This window comes from Poecilia reticulata, chromosome 18 (genome assembly GCF_904066995.2).
Source record: "Poecilia reticulata chromosome 18, P_reticulata-male-v2, whole genome shotgun sequence".
NCBI lineage: Eukaryota > Metazoa > Chordata > Actinopteri > Cyprinodontiformes > Poeciliidae > Poecilia > Poecilia reticulata.
The window spans coordinates 24,162,421-24,178,988 of record NC_088847.1 but is presented as its reverse complement, the minus strand read 5'-3'; the positions used below and the strand labels follow the sequence as shown (position 1 = coordinate 24,178,988).

The 16,568-nt window shown below is 44.2% G+C and overlaps 1 protein-coding gene across 1 annotated transcript; it reads right to left on the bottom strand.

Annotated features, from left to right (window-relative positions):
- Nucleotides 1-276: 276 nt before the first annotated feature.
- LOC145548629 (CST complex subunit CTC1-like) lies at nt 277-16,281 on the bottom strand (the record flags this gene model as incomplete). The annotated part of the gene is made up of 4 exons (XM_081599393.1): nt 277-458; nt 536-656; nt 14,639-14,795; nt 16,211-16,281. Coding segments are annotated over 4 exons (450 nt in total), but the record flags the coding sequence as incomplete, so codon positions are not given.
- Nucleotides 16,282-16,568: the final 287 nt, after the last annotated feature.

The window sequence follows — 16,568 nt, the reverse complement described above, 5'->3', positions numbered from 1 at the left end:
AGGTGAACAGGTTCAGCAGGTGAACAGGTTCAGCAGGTGAACAGGTTCAGCAGGTGAACAGGTTCAGCAGGTGAACAGGTTCAGCAGGTGAACAGGTTCAGCAGGTGAACAGGTTCAGCAGGTGAACAGGTTCAGCAGGTGAACAGGTTCAGCAGGTGAACAGGTTCAGCAGGTGAACAGGTTCATCCAGGTGAACAGGTTCAGCAGGTGAACAGGTTCAGCAGGTGAACAGGTTCAGCAGGTGAACAGGTTCATCCAGGTGAACAGGTTCAGCAGGTGAACAGGTTCAGTTCTCCAGGTGAACAGGTTCTTCCAGGTGACCCTCAGATCAGGTCAGTGACTCGTTCATCAGGTTCATCATGATTCTCCCTGCAGCTGCAGGTGAGAGCAGGTGAGCTGCAGGGGGCGGAGCCTCCTGGTCAGGAAGTCTCTGTCTCCTCGGCTGAAGCGTCTCACCTCTGATGGAGACAGAACCGGGTCAGAACCGGGTCGGTCCTCTGGACCGGGTCCAGCAGGTTCTGCTGACCGTTCCTACCTGCTGAGCTCTGATTGGTCCGCTTCCTGCAGGTGAGCAGCACCTGCTGCCCGATGACATCACTGCTGCAGAGGGACAGCAGGAAGTGCAGCAGGACGTCCTCAGTGTCTCCGTCTGTCCCCTGGAAGAGACACAGAGGACAGAGACTCACCTGACAGGTAACAGAGGATCAATGCTGGATTCTGATCAGAAACAATTTAAGATCAATGGATCAAAATCAATCAGTTATAGACAGAAATATTAGAATCAATACAATAACATCTGATTAACATCTGATCGACTGATCAATGTCTGAGTCTGATCAGCGTTGCTCCTCCTCCTCTGGCTCAGAGCGTCTCATCCTGTTTAAACTCTTCATGTTGACATGAATCAATATAAAATCAGCCCACCCCTCTGCTCAGTAATCTGAAACGCCTCCAGAAGTGGAGCGTCCTACATTTATCCCTTGCTGGCAAAGTTACATGTATTAAAATGAACATCTTGCCCAGATTTATGTATTTATTCCAGTGTTTCTCCCAAATCATTCTTCAGACTTATTGATAAACAGCTGTCCTCGTTCATGTGGAGTAATAAACACCCCAGAATCAGAAGGAGTTTCCTTCAGAGACAAGGGGAAGTGGGGGGTTTGGCTCTACCTAACCTACTGGGCAGCAAACCTACAAAAAGTAGCATGTTTGCTCCAACAACCGGATGTTGACTGGTGCCAATTAGAACTGAATGTATGTCGGCCATCATCACTCCCTGCATTAGTTACCTCAAAGCTCCCTCTCTCTCCTAAGCAACATTCTTCTTGTCCAGTTGTAATCTCCACCCTAAAAATATGGTCACAATTCAGACAACACTTCAATATGACAAACTTCTCCATCTACAGCCCCATATGTGATAACCATGTCTTCCTGCCGTCCATGTTGGATCCTGTCTTTGCCCAATGGCAGAGAGCAGGCTTAAGTAAATGTAGTGACCTTTATATAAATAGTGTTTTCGCTACCTTTGATGCCATTTCCTCTAAATTCAGTTTACAGCATTCCTCCCTATTCCGATATCTCCAGATCCGAGACTTTGTTCGTAACATCAGTCCTTGCTTTCCCAACTTGCCTCCAAAGGGAGGAATGGACATCCTCTTGCAAACCCCTACACATTGTAGAGGTCTCATCTCCAAAGTTTATAATAGCATCTCATCACTCAACGCAGTAAAGCTCGATGAGATCAGAGCAGAATGGTCAGAAGAACTTGGAATACACATCTCTGATGAGACTTGGGATCACGCATTACGCAGAGCTAACGGGTCGACATCATGCGCTCGACTTGGACTCATTCAGTTCAAGGTTCTTCATAGGATTCATTACAGCAGAGCCAGACTCTCAAGGATTTATTCTACAGTCAGTGAAGCCTGTGCTCGTTGCCATATAGCTAAGGCGAATTCAACGCACATGTTCTGGTCCTGTAACAAACTGTGTAACTTCTGGTCTACAGTTTTCCAGATCCTATCTGAAGCTTTTGAAATGGGCATCCAACCCAGGGCTGTATTGGCAATATTTGGAGTTCCAGGGGAGGGTATATCATTAACACATGATTTTAAAAATGTACTGGCTTTTTCAACTCTCCTCGCCCGAAGAAGAGTAGAACACCCTCCCAAGGCTTCTGAAAGATCTGACCCTGTTCCTTAAGTTAGAGAAGATCAAATTTTGTGTCAGAGGTTCGATCCAAAACTTTCATAAAACCTGGGCCCCTGTATTATTTTATTTTGAGAGACTGGATGCCCTCGAGCCTGAGGGCCATGCAGATGCTGGCTCTGATGTGTGTGTGCCTGAGCCCCGGCCCGGCGGCCTCAATGGCTCCTTGTGGTTCTGGCTATTGACGGTGTTCGTCCACCTGTACACTCTTGAATGTCCGTGTCCTGACTCTGTTTGTGTATCCATGGTTGTATAGACGCATGTATGCATGTTGCACACGTCTTGGAGTTGTCTCCTTTCTTTGCTTGTGGCTTTTTTTTCTTCTTCTCTCTCTTCTGGATTTTTCTTATTTTATTTATTTCTTCTTCTTATTGTTGTTGTTTTATTTATTTATTTTTCTCTCTTTTTGTTGCAGCAGGATGGGGATAGTTAGGGAGGGGTAGGGGGAAAAAAAATGTCATGTTTGCTTTGTCCCTGTGGTTAATGCCCTGTTGTTGGATGTTTAAATAAACAAAAATAAATAAATAATATAAAATCAGCCCAATAATAATAATAACAATAACAATAATAATAATAACAATAATAATAACAATAATAATAAAACATTCTATTTGCAGTTCTTTCTGGTTCTCAGGTCGCCTTCACATAAAAACAGTAAAAATGAGGAAACAACAAAAAGGCTGTTGCTACTAGAAGCAGCTGGTTTGAGTCAGAGAGTCGATGCTTCGTGTCTCCATAGCAACAAGACGGGCTGGAGGACAGAGACGGACAGGACAGGGTCTGAGGGCTCAGGTGATGTGAAGGACATATCTACTGGACCTTTTCCTCCAGGAGAAATGGAAGTGAAGGTTTTGAACCACTTGAGGATCTTATAAGCAGCAGGAGATGGAAACCAGTGGAGCTGTGATGATCAGGAGTGACGGGCTGATCGTCACTCCTGATCATCGCAGCTCCACTGGTTCCCAGCCGCTCGTATCGTCACCAGAACTGAAGGGGTGACGATACGAGCGGCTGGGTTTTGGACCAACTGTAATTTATGGGGTTTCCTGTAGCAGAATTAGAGAAATCTGAACGAGAAGAAGAAACCAGAACAGAGGATGAACATCTCAGCTGACCGAACGATCGAGGCTGACAGTTTATTACCGACACGGGAACCAAAGGAGAGACTGGGAACCTGATGGAGGGAACCTGATGGAGGGAACCTGATGGAGGGAACCTGATGGAGGGAACCTGATGGAAAGGAGGGAACCTGATGGAAAGGAGGGAACCTGATGGAGGGAACCTGATGGAGGGAACCTGATGGAGGGAACCTGATGGAGGGAACCTGATGGAGGGAAATGGAGGCGCTGAGTTTACTTAGTGTTGATTTAGTTCCAATTAAGAGACGTTCAGCTTTACTGTAATTTAATTTCAGGAGCTTAAAATGGTTCATTAGACAATCAGTGAGAGACGGAAGAGAAGCAGGTTGAGAGACGATCTAACCAAAGGTTAAATAATGAAGAGTAACAGGACGGAGCCCTGAGGAACACCTGAGGTAACGGGATGAGTTTAGCTGAACAAACTGAATGAAACCAGTTCAGAGGCGAATTAGAGGATCATCAAGTTTACATGGAGTCAGATCCAGCTGGAGTCTGGATAATCAGCCAGCAGGGAGGGAGGACTGGTACCTTTAAGAAGCTGGTACCTTTAAGAAGCTGGTACCTTTAAGAAGCTGGTACCTTTAAGAAGCTGGTACCTTTAAGAAGCTGGTACCTTTAAGAAGCTGGTACCTTTAGAAGCTGGTACCTTTAAGAAGCTGGTACCTTTAAGAAGCTGGTACCTTTAGAAGCTGGTACCTTTAAGAAGCTGGTACCTTTACTGGTACCTTTAGAAGCTGGTACCTTTAGAAGCTGGTACCTTTAAGAAGCTGGTACCTTTAGAAGCTGGTACCTTTAGAAGCTGGTACCTTTAAGAAGCTGGTACCTTTAAGAAGCTGGTACCTCTAAGAAGCTGGTACCTTTAAGAAGCTGGTACCTCTAAGAAGCTGGTACCTCTAAGAAGCTGGTACCTTTAGAAGCTGGTACCTTTAGAAGCTGGTACCTTTAGAAGCTGGTACCTTTAGAAGCTGGTACCTTTAAGAAGCTGGTACCTTTAAGAAGCTGGTACCTCTAAGAAGCTGGTACCTCTAAGAAGCTGGTACCTTTAAGAAGCTGGTACCTTTAGAAGCTGGTACCTTTAAGAAGCTGGTACCTTTAAGAAGCTGGTACCTCTAAGAAGCTGGTACCTTTAGAAGCTGGTACCTTTAAGAAGCTGGTACCTTTAAGAAGCTGGTACCTTTAAGAAGCTGGTACCTTTAGAAGCTGGTACCTTTAAGAAGCTGGTACCTTTAAGAAGCTGGTACCTCTAAGAAGCTGGTACCTTTAGAAGCTGGTACCTTTAAGAAGCTGGTACCTTTAGAAGCTGGTACCTTTAGAAGCTGGTACCTTTAAGAAGCTGGTACCTCTAAGAAGCTGGTACCTTTAAGAAGCTGGTACCTTTAAGAAGCTGGTACCTTTAAGAAGCTGGTACCTTTAGAAGCTGGTACCTTTAAGAAGCTGGTACCTTTAAGAAGCTGGTACCTTTAAGAAGCTGGTACCTTTAAGAAGCTGGTACCTTTAGAAGCTGGTACCTTTAGAAGCTGGTACCTTTAGAAGCTGGTACCTTTAAGAAGCTGGTACCTTTAGAAGCTGGTACCTTTAAGAAGCTGGTACCTTTAAGAAGCTGGTACCTTTAAGAAGCTGGTACCTTTAAGAAGCTGGTACCTTTAGAAGCTGGTACCTTTAGAAGCTGGTACCTTTAAGAAGCTGGTACCTTTAGAAGCTGGTACCTTTAAGAAGCTGGTACCTTTAAGAAGCTGGTACCTTTAAGAAGCTGGTACCTTTAGAAGCTGGTACCTTTAAGAAGCTGGTACCTTTAGAAGCTGGTACCTTTAAGAAGCTGGTACCTCTAAGAAGCTGGTACCTTTAAGAAGCTGGTACCTTTAAGAAGCTGGTACCTTTAGAAGCTGGTACCTCTAAGAAGCTGGTACCTTTAAGAAGCTGGTACCTTTAAGAAGCTGGTACCTTTAAGAAGCTGGTACCTTTAAGAAGCTGGTACCTCTAAGAAGCTGGTACCTTTAAGAAGCTGGTACCTTTAAGAAGCTGGTACCTCTAAGAAGCTGGTACCTTTAAGAAGCTGGTACCTTTAGAAGCTGGTACCTTTAAGAAGCTGGTACCTTTAAGAAGCTGGTACCTTTAAGAAGCTGGTACCTTTAGAAGCTGGTACCTTTAAGAAGCTGGTACCTTTAAGAAGCTGGTACCTTTAAGAAGCTGGTACCTTTAGAAGCTGGTACCTTTAAGAAGCTGGTACCTTTAGAAGCTGGTACCTTTAAGAAGCTGGTACCTTTAAGAAGCTGGTACCTTTAAGAAGCTGGTACCTTTAGAAGCTGGTACCTTTAAGAAGCTGGTACCTTTAAGAAGCTGGTACCTTTAAGAAGCTGGTACCTTTAGAAGCTGGTACCTTTAAGAAGCTGGTACCTTTAGAAGCTGGTACCTTTAAGAAGCTGGTACCTTTAAGAAGCTGGTACCTTTAGAAGCTGGTACCTTTAAGAAGCTGGTACCTTTAAGAAGCTGGTACCTTTAGAAGCTGGTACCTTTAAGAAGCTGGTACCTTTAGAAGCTGGTACCTTTAAGAAGCTGGTACCTTTAAGAAGCTGGTACCTTTAAGAAGCTGGTACCTCTAAGAAGCTGGTACCTTTAAGAAGCTGGTACCTTTAAGAAGCTGGTACCTTTAAGAAGCTGGTACCTTTAAGAAGCTGGTACCTTTAAGAAGCTGGTACCTCTAAGAAGCTGGTACCTCTAAGAAGCTGGTACCTTTAAGAAGCTGGTACCTTTAAGAAGCTGGTACCTCTAAGAAGTGCTGGTACCTTTAGAAGCTGGTACCTTTAAGAAGCTGGTACCTTTAAGAAGCTGGTACCTCTAAGAAGCTGGTACCTCTAAGAAGCTGGTACCTCTAAGAAGCTGGTACCTTTAAGAAGCTGGTACCTTTAAGAAGCTGGTACCTTTAAGAAGCTGGTACCTCTAAGAAGCTGGTACCTCTAAGAAGCTGGTACCTTTAAGAAGCTGGTACCTCTAAGAAGCTGGTACCTTTAAGAAGCTGGTACCTTTAGAAGCTGGTACCTTTAAGAAGCTGGTACCTCTAAGAAGCTGGTACCTTTAGAAGCTGGTACCTCTAAGAAGCTGGTACCTTTAAGAAGCTGGTACCTCTAAGAAGCTGGTACCTTTAGAAGCTGGTACCTCTAAGAAGCTGGTACCTTTAAGAAGCTGGTACCTTTAAGAAGCTGGTACCTTTAAGAAGCTGGTACCTTTAGAAGCTGGTACCTTTAAGAAGCTGGTACCTTTAAGAAGCTGGTACCTCTAAGAAGCTGGTACCTTTAAGAAGCTGGTACCTTTAAGAAGCTGGTACCTTTAAGAAGCTGGTACCTCTAAGAAGCTGGTACCTCTAAGAAGCTGGTACCTCTAAGAAGCTGGTACCTTTAAGAAGCTGGTACCTCTAAGAAGCTGGTACCTTTAAGAAGCTGGTACCTCTAAGAAGCTGGTACCTTTAAGAAGCTGGTACCTCTAAGAAGCTGGTACCTCTAAGAAGCTGGTACCTTTAAGAAGCTGGTACCTTTAAGAAGCTGGTACCTCTAAGAAGCTGGTACCTTTAAGAAGCTGGTACCTCTAGAAGCTGGTACCTTTAAGAAGCTGGTACCTTTAGAAGCTGGTACCTTTAAGAAGCTGGTACCTTTAAGAAGCTGGTACCTTTAGAAGCTGGTACCTTTAAGAAGCTGGTACCTTTAAGAAGCTGGTACCTCTAAGAAGCGCTGGTTGGTTCTGTGGACCAAAACCAGGTTGGATTTGTTCAGATAAATTATGGCTGGACTTTATAAATGGAGGATTTGAGATGGGATGGCAGTCACTGAGGCTACTGGGTGTAAAGCAGGTTCCTTAGGGGTGAAAGCTGCAGTCTGGAGGTCCAGAGGAACAACAATGGTAGGAAAGGAGAATCTATACATGATGATGTCAGTGAGAGGGAGGAGCTTCAATCTGACAATTTACTGAACATCTACTGAACGTCTGAATACATCCAAGCAAATGTTGAAGCTTTGACATTCAACCAAAGTTTGGACTGTGGGACCATTTCTGAAATGTTTTCCAACTTTAGGTCTTTTTACTACATGTGGCTGAACGAACAGCAAAGGCCTCGTTTACCTCCAGGACTCTCAGCAGACATGCAGATGGACCCGTTTCATCACCAGCAGCAGTGTGGATGTTATTCTGAACACTTTTAATGTCTTTAATTCACTGTAACAGGAACTTTTCTCTGATAAAATGCTGGGATCTGGTTGTTGTTCTCCACTTCCTCCACCAGGGGGCATCCGGGGCCTTTCTGGAGGGCGTGGCCTGCAGCTCCCTACCTTCATCAGGAGAGCTGACCTCTGACCCCCTGCCTCCTGTGTAATCCTCAGGTTGTACCTCCATGGAGCCTCGGATCACCTGACCTGCCAGGATTATCGGCAGCCTGATCCGGTTCCTAGTGACCCGTGGACTTTACCTGCTGGTTTCCAGAACCTCTTCGCTGTATCAAACCTTCTCCACCCTCCCGGTCGGCGGCTCCCTCCTGGACCCCAGAAGATCCAGCTCCTCCACTCACCTGTCCGCCCCCAGCACGACCTTTGCCCTCTTCACCTCCAGCCCCGGATCCACAGCGGCCCTTTCCCAGCTCGGCTCACCCACCTGTAGAGATCCAGCACCTGATCCAGATACCTGAACAAACCACCTTCACCTTACCTGCCTCTGGAGTTCTGCGTTCAAAGGGTGAGTCCCATCATGACCTTCATCAATCTGATCAGGATTATTGGGGTCACGATCTGAGGAACCTGCTGGACGGTCAGATGGTCACATGACCAATCAGAGCAGGTCAAACGAAGGGAGGCGGAGCTTCACGGCTCGTTAGTGGAACGCGTTAACGAGCCGACGGAGACGAACAGTTCAGTGGATGGATGTTAAAGCTGAGGGTGAAAAACCTGGACATGTTTCAATCAGGCGAGTTCATCGAACTCCTGGTTCGTCCAGACGAGGTCAGTGAGAAAATATTAGATATGAAAGTTTCATTTGTGGAGAAACGGCTGAATTTATAAAACAGGTTTCTGTCCGTGGAAATTACAGCCGACATGAAGAACAGAGACTCTGATTGGTGATATAAATTAGCTTAATGTGGAAACTAAAGCAGATTGTTGGTCACTGATCATGTTAGACATCAGTAATCAGTTCAATTCAAATATGCAAAGCAAATTACCAATGTAGAGTAAAATCAGCAAATGAAAGTAGAATTATTTAACTATAATTGTTTATGATGTTAATGAGTCATAAAATACGTTGTTGGAAATATTTGAAGGAATTTATAATTATAATCGTCTCCTTAAAGAAACGACCGACTGGATGACAGTTTGGAGAAGTTAGAAAACGATGTGATCAGGATCAATAACCGACTCAGAAGAATATAAAATAAAAACAAGCTGACATCAGCAAAACGGGGATTTTATGAAGGGCGACTGCAGAAACAGCAGGAATATAATTAATAGTTTTAATAAATAGGTAGATTTCCAATATGTATAAATATTACACTACAGTGGAAAAACAGGAAGCCTTTGATCTCTACGATGTTAATATTGGTCCTAATTTAGGAAACAAGCTGATTATAGATTTTATTAATAGAATGTTTCAGGGGGTTAAAGGTCACGTCCTGCAGCTGAAGCAGCTCATCCTGCTGCCTCCTTACTGGTGACTTTATTTTTAATAAGTCTCAGTTTTTATAGTTTATCGACATCATAACTGGATTACTTCAAACCTAAAGACCGGGAGATTTTCTCACTTTTCCTCACCTCCAAGTTGAACCAGGGCAAAATGCCCCCGCCGACCCCGAGGGCATCAGCAGTATTCTACAACGACTCCAGTTTTTAGAAACAAAGATTCAACGGCTGGAGGTGAACTTTGAGATCAACGTGGATATGAAACAACTCTTCCTCAAACCAGCGGAGAGGTCGTACACCAAGCAGCTCACCCTGGATCGCTCAGGGCGCCAAGCCGAAACAAAAGTCTCCCACTGCAGATCCCATGAGACGACTAACGGGGAGAACCTGGACGGATCAGCTCTGAGATCAATACAACAACCCTGATACAACAGGCTCTGAGCTGAAACCCACCTTCAACCTCAACACCTGCTGCGCCAAAGAATAGCAAACAAGCAGCTGGAACCAAAACGGCTCCACTGACCCCAAGGACAAAGCGACCAAAGCCTCAAAACATCCCGACTCCGTGGGAATCCCACTGAAAAACAGATTTTCTGCACTTCAGCCTCTGAGTGAAAACCCACCTTCAACATCAGCAATGAGGCTAAACCAGCACATCCACCCCCAAAGCTCTGGAGGACAAAGTGACCACCAGGAAACCAAAGGATGCAGGAGAGCTGATTGATGGAGACGAGGCAGGAAATGGAGTCAGTCAAGTTTCAATCCCAGGAAAACCAGAGTGGTTTCTTTTCCTGGATCTGATTGACCCTCTGACCACCGAGTTTTCCCTGCTGACCTGAACTCAGCAGGTCACTGATGTCCACCTGCCTGTTGTCGGTTCATAGCGGCTGAAAGTGATGAAGAGTTGAATAAGGTGGGATGAACCAACTGATAGACTCTGTGTTAAGAGTTAGACTCTAAAATGTAAAGATGCTGTTTATATAAAAACACTGTATAAAGCATTATTTCCTTTGGTATTCAGAAATGATTTAAACTGAGAGAATAAATATCACTGTGAGGTTTGTTTATACATGAATGTGTTAAAAGAGAAGAACCAGGTAAAGTCCAGGTAAAATCCAGGTAAAGTCCAGGTAAAGTCCAGGTAAAGTCCAGGTAAAGTCCAGGTAAAATCCAGGTAAAGTCCAGGTAAAGTCCAGGTAAAGTCCAGGTAAAGTCCAGGTAAAGTCCAGGTAAAGTCCAGGTAAAGTCCAGGTAAAGTCCAGATAAAGTCCAGACAAAGTCCAGACAAAGTCCAGACAAAGTCCAGGTAAAGTCCAGGTAAAGTCCAGACAAAGTCCAGACAAAGTCCAGGTAAAGTCCAGGTAAAGTCCAGACAAAGTCCAGATAAAGTCCAGGTAAAGTCCAGGTAAAGTCCAGGTAAAGTCCAGGTAAAGTCCAGGTAAAGTCCAGGTAAAGTCCAGGTAAAGTCCAGGTAAAGTCCAGGTAAAGTCCAGGTAAAGTCCAGGTAAAGTCCAGGTAAAGTCCAGGTAAAGTCCAGGTAAAGTCCAGGTAAAGTCCAGGTAAAATCCAGGTAAAGTCCAGGTAAAGTCCAGGTAAAGTCCAGGTAAAGTCCAGACAAAGTCCAGGTAAAGTCCAGGTAAAGTCCAGATAAAATCCAGATAAAGTCCAGGTAAAGTCCAGACAAAGTCCAGACAAAGTCCAGGTAAAGTCCAGGTAAAGTCCAGACAAAGTCCAGACAAAGTCCAGGTAAAGTCCAGACAAAGTCCAGACAAAGTCCAGACAAAGTCCAGGTAAAGTCCAGACAAAGTCCAGACAAAGTCCAGACAAAGTCCAGGTAAAGTCCAGACAAAGTCCAGGTAAAGTCCAGACAAAGTCCAGACAAAGTCCAGGTAAAGTCCAGGTAAAGTCCAGATAAAGTCCAGGTAAAGTCCAGGTAAAGTCCAGATAAAGTCAGGTAAAGTCCAGGTAAAGTCCAGACAAAGTCCAGACAAAGTCCAGACAAAGTCCAGGTAAAGTCCAGGTAAAATCCAGGTAAAGTCCAGGTAAAGTCCAGGTAAAGTCCAGGTAAAGTCCAGGTAAAATCCAGGTAAAGTCCAGGTAAAGTCCAGATAAAGTCCAGGTAAAGACCAGGTAAAGTCCAGGTAAAGTCCAGATCAAGTCCAGATAAAATCCAGATAAAGTCCAGGTAAAGTCCAGGTAAAGTCCAGGTAAAGTCCAGGTAAAGTCCAGGTAAAGTCCAGATAAAGTCCAGGTAAAGTCCAGACAAAGTCCAGGTAAAGTCCAGGTAAAGTCCAGGTAAAATCCAGGTAAAGTCCAGGTAAAATCCAGGTAAAGTCCAGGTAAAGTCCAGGTAAAGTCCAGGTAAAGTCCAGGTAAAATCCAGGTAAAGTCCAGACAAAGTCCAGGTAAAGTCCAGGTAAAGTCCAGATAAAGTCCAGGTAAAGTCCAGGTAAAGTCCAGGTAAAGTCCAGGTAAAGTCCAGGTAAAGTCCAGACAAAGTCCAGGTAAAGTCCAGACAAAGTCCAGGTAAAGTCCAGGTAAAGTCCAGATAAAGTCCAGGTAAAGTCCAGGTAAAGTCCAGGTAAAGTCCAGGTAAAGTCCAGGTAAAGTCCAGGTAAAGTCCAGGTAAAGTCCAGGTAAAGTCCAGGTAAAGTCCAGATAAAGTCCAGGTAAAGTCCAGGTAAAGTCCAGGTCAAATCCAGATCAAGTCCAGATAAAGTCCAGGTAAAGTCCAGGTAAAGTCCAGGTAAAGTCCAGATAAAGTCCAGGTAAAATCCAGGTAAAGTCCAGGTAAAGTCCAGGTAAAGTCCAGGTAAAGTCCAGGTAAAGTCCAGGTAAAGTCCAGGTAAAGTCCAGGTAAAGTCCAGGTAAAGTCCAGGTAAAGTCCAGGTAAAGTCCAGACAAAGTCCAGGTAAAATCCAGGTAAAGTCCAGGTAAAGTCCAGGTAAAGTCCAGGTAAAGTCCAGGTAAAATCCAGGTAAAGTCCAGGTAAAGTCCAGGTAAAGTCCAGGTAAAGTCCAGACAAAGTCCAGGTAAAGTCCAGGTAAAGTCCAGGTAAAGTCCAGGTAAAGTCCAGGTAAAGTCCAGGTAAAGTCCAGGTAAAGTCCAGGTAAAGTCCAGGTAAAGTCCAGGTAAAGTCCAGGTAAAGTCCAGGTAAAGTCCAGGTAAAGTCCAGACAAAGTCCAGACAAAGTCCAGGTAAAATCCAGGTAAAGTCCAGGTAAAGTCCAGGTAAAGTCCAGGTAAAGTCCAGGTAAAGTCCAGGTAAAGTCCAGGTAAAGTCCAGGTAAAGTCCAGGTAAAGTCCAGGTAAAATCCAGGTAAAGTCCAGGTAAAGTCCAGGTAAAGTCCAGGTAAAATCCAGGTAAAGTCCAGGTAAAGTCCAGGTAAAGTCCAGGTAAAGTCCAGGTAAAGTCCAGGTAAAGTCTTCACAGCAGTGATTGGTGTGAAACTGGAATGAATTGATGATGGTTTAAAGTTTATTGATGGTTTAAAAAAGCTCTGAAATGTAAAACGGTAAAATCTTTCTCTGTTATGTAGATTTATTAATGTATGGTGAAAATGTCTTGGTAGGTTGTTGGTGTAAAACTGGCAGGAATGAGATTCAGCCTGTTGGGTAAATTATGTCTTTGTTTATCGTTTCCTGTGTTTATTGTTTTTGTGATTCGGGCCCATTATGATGATTTTATCTATTTTCTGATAGACTTTAGTTGAATGACTTTTGTTAATGTATTTTGGGAGTTGGGCTGAGTTCTGATTGATGGTAATCTGATGACGGTAACTGGCGGCGCCGTTGGTCGGCCTATAGATATTCTGGGTTTCGGCATGTTGGGATGGACGCCCTTCCTCCTGGTCCACCAGCGCCGGGTTCTGTCCGGACGCCGCCTCCAATACAGTGAATCGACTGAGTAAAGGTGGAGGAAATGACAGGCTGAAGATTCAGATTTAATTTGGTGACATCGACTGAGGGCTGAAGAGCAAAAATGAAATGAATTAGTAGAAACAACTGGAACAGATGATCTCAAGGCAACAACGGCTAAAAGTTACTTTATGTACCATCTCAAAAGAAAAACCACACCAGAGTCAGAAACCAGAGGGATGCAGGTGGAGGAGAATCCAGAGGTTTGGTGATGATATTATTAGTACTGGAAAGATTCAGCGTTTATTTATCAATGATCAATTCTGAGAAATGTGATTAAATGGTTTCAGCCTAAATGAAAAGACTTTAAATTGTTTAACATTTAAATGTAAGATTTTAAGGACCTGGCGAGTTTACTTTGTAAAAGTTCAAAGAACAAAATTTTGTTTTGTTACCATGGCAACAATTTGATGCTGTGAGTTTAATCTTTGAGTTTGAGCTGTTTATTTACTAAATACAAATGGATTATAACTGATAGTTTTTATGTTGGCCAGTTAATCTCCTCTTCCTCTCCCAGATTAAATCCAACCAGAAGCTGTTAGAGGTGCTGATGGGGCCCCTCAGGCAGATTCTGCCCCAGGCCCCATCAGCCTTGGACCGGCCCTGCAGGATGAGTTAAACCTGCTGCACTGAGCAGAGATGAGCAACAAACGGGAGATTTAATTCAATGCTGCTAATGTGGCTTCAGCAGCTCCAACATTTCTGTCTGCTGAGTTTAATGAGTCTCAGAAACTGGTTGGTCAGTTTATGGGACGAGTTTCTCTGATCTCTGCCCAACAGTGTGACCGCTGGGCTTCTGCGTTGTATGTGGTGATCGGAGGCCAAGTCTGGGTTTGGAGGGTCTCCGTTTATTTCATCTGTCAATCGGGAGATGTTAGCATTAGCACCTAGCATGTGCTCCAGTTCTCCAATCCAATCTAAATAAGTGTTAGCTGCAGCAAATGTTATAAAGGCGTAATAGCAACTCAAATGAACTCAAATGAAAATATCCAAACACTTATATTTATGTTGTTCAAACAAACGTTTGAACAACATAAATGAAAGGATTACAATAGATTATAAACTTGCCTCTCCCCAGTGGAACGAATGACAAAAGAGGAAATTAATAACTTAATATTCATAATAGTCCTGGAGGACCCTGAACAAGAGAAGAAGAAGAAGGCAGAGCTGGAGGACCAACCCCATTATAGTAGACACAGAGAACCACAGCAACAGTCAAGTAGAGGCGGACAAATACATGAAAGAACATATTAATATACAACCATCAGCTGAAGAACATCTCCAGGATTAGAGGACTGATGTCTCAGATCAGAGAAACTCATCCTGTGTTTATCTTTAGCCGCATTGATTCCTGCAGCAGCGTCTTCACAGGTCTGACTAATAAATCAATCAAACAGCTGCAGCCGATCAAGAAGCTGCTGCAGCTGTTCTGACTAAAACCAGGAAGATGGAGACATAACTCCAGGTTTAAAGTCCCTCCTCTGGCTCCCTGTAGCTCAGAGAATAGACTTTAAAATACTGATGTTAGTTTATAAATCACTGAACGGTTTAGCACCACAATACATTAAAGATCTGTTGTTGCTGTACCGTCTGGACCCCTCAGATCTATGCTAGCAAAGCATGGCGGGCTGCCAGGCTTAGAATACTCTGGATTCAGTGTTTCTGACATCGTTTCACTCATATTTTCCTCTGTGCTGAGAGCCAATCAGAGAAAGGTACTGACCAGGCTCCGCCCCCCAGGAAACACGTGGATGTGACCTCTGACCCTGACGGCTCTCTGGAGCCCCGCCCACTGGGAATCGGCCAATCCCAGCACAGTCTGGACCGGTCGCCCTGACAACCAGACATGAGCCTCTGCCGTCCCGTCGTCAAACACCAACCTGGAACCAGAACCAGAACAAAAACAGAATCAGGACCAGAAGTCAGATGGTACCGGGTTCTACCCAGTTCCAGTCGGTATTAGAACCAGAACCAGAACCAGAACCAGAACCAGAGGCCTCATGCAGAAAACACACTGTGCAGTTTTCACACTAAAACCTGGAGCCCTGAAAACGTAGAAAACAGCGGCGCACAAAGAAATGAGATCATAAAGCTGCACCTGACGGCGCAACTTAGATTTATAAACCTTATTTACAGGAAGTAGAGCAGCTGGTGGTCGTTGCCATAGATACATGTTGATGTAAATAAATACATGTTGATGTAAATTAGTGTAAATACCTGGAAGTCTGTCACCAGGTGAAGCAGTAACCATGGCAACTTCCTTGTTTGAACCAGTATGTATATTAATATTTTATTAAAAGGTGCTTTGAGGGCCCATAATGTCACCTCTCAGAAATAAAAACACATTTTAAAGAACCAAAAGTCCAAATGAAATAAATAAAGAACCAAAAGTCCAAATGAAATAAATAAAGAACCAAAAGTCCAAATGAAATAAATAAAGAACCAAAAGTCCAAATGAAATAAATAAAGAACCAAAAGTCCAAATGAAATAAATAAAGAACCAAAAGTCCAAATGAAATAAATAAAGAACCAAAAGTCCAAATGAAATAAATAAAGAGTGTAAAAACCATTAGGATTTACGGCCAGAGTCTCTGGGGAAACGGGACGTTTATTAATAGCAGAATCATGTGAATAAGTTACAGAGTAAAGAGGCTTCATGTCCACTGAAGGACGGCTGCAGCTGGACCGGTACCGGTACCGCCCGGCTCCTCACAGGTTCTGCTCAGATCCAGGAGGATCAGTCTGGTCGATCACCAATAAACCATCAGATCCATCTGATCTGTGATCCATTGTTCTCCATCAGAGCTGCACAGGTAGCTGCTCACCTGGACCAGCTGAGATGATCAACCTGCTGGTGGTTTGACCAGCAGCTTGGAGTGAATCTGCTGACCAGCCTGTTTCCTCCTGTCAGTCAGGATGAAACGACCCACAGACGCATTTCATGGTCAGTTTCATCTCTGAGGCTCAAACTGAGGGACCCAGTTATGGTCAGGATGTCAGGTTTTCACTGTCTGTCAGTCTGAGGATAAATGTGGCTCAGTTTAAACAATAAAACCATCAGTTTGCTGCTTCTGGGTCTAAATACCTGGATGACGTCAGACTTCAGTTTACAGAGTTTTGACTCTTTCATGTCGTCCTCAGAAAAACTGTTTATTCACACAAACCTTGATGCAAAGTTGATTTTATACCTGACGACCTGAACGTCAAATATGGGACAGTTTTTGTGCCACGCTGCTTCATGCATGAGGCCCCAGGTAATTGGGTCAGAACCACCAGGTTCTGGTTCTGTTCTCACCTGGCTGTGGCCTGGAAGGCGGCTGATCCACACTGAGAGCTGCAGACCTGGAGAGGAAGAGGAGGAAGAGTTCAACCTTCCTGGTTAAACTCTGGTGGTAGTACCAGAGGAGGCCTGCAGGGGCGCTGCTGCCACAGCTGCAGGTGAACAGCTGTTCAGGTTCGCCAGCAGGGGGCAGCACTAGCAGGAGAACTGCAGCTTTACAAGCTTTGAGCTTCAGGCAGCAGGAATAATTTCTACCAGGATGTTAAAGCAGCTTCATCTCTATGATAATATTCACTATTCAATAATAATAAATAACATGAAACAGAGAAAAACCTGAAACACCCTGAAAACATGGAAATGCTTCTATTTAAAA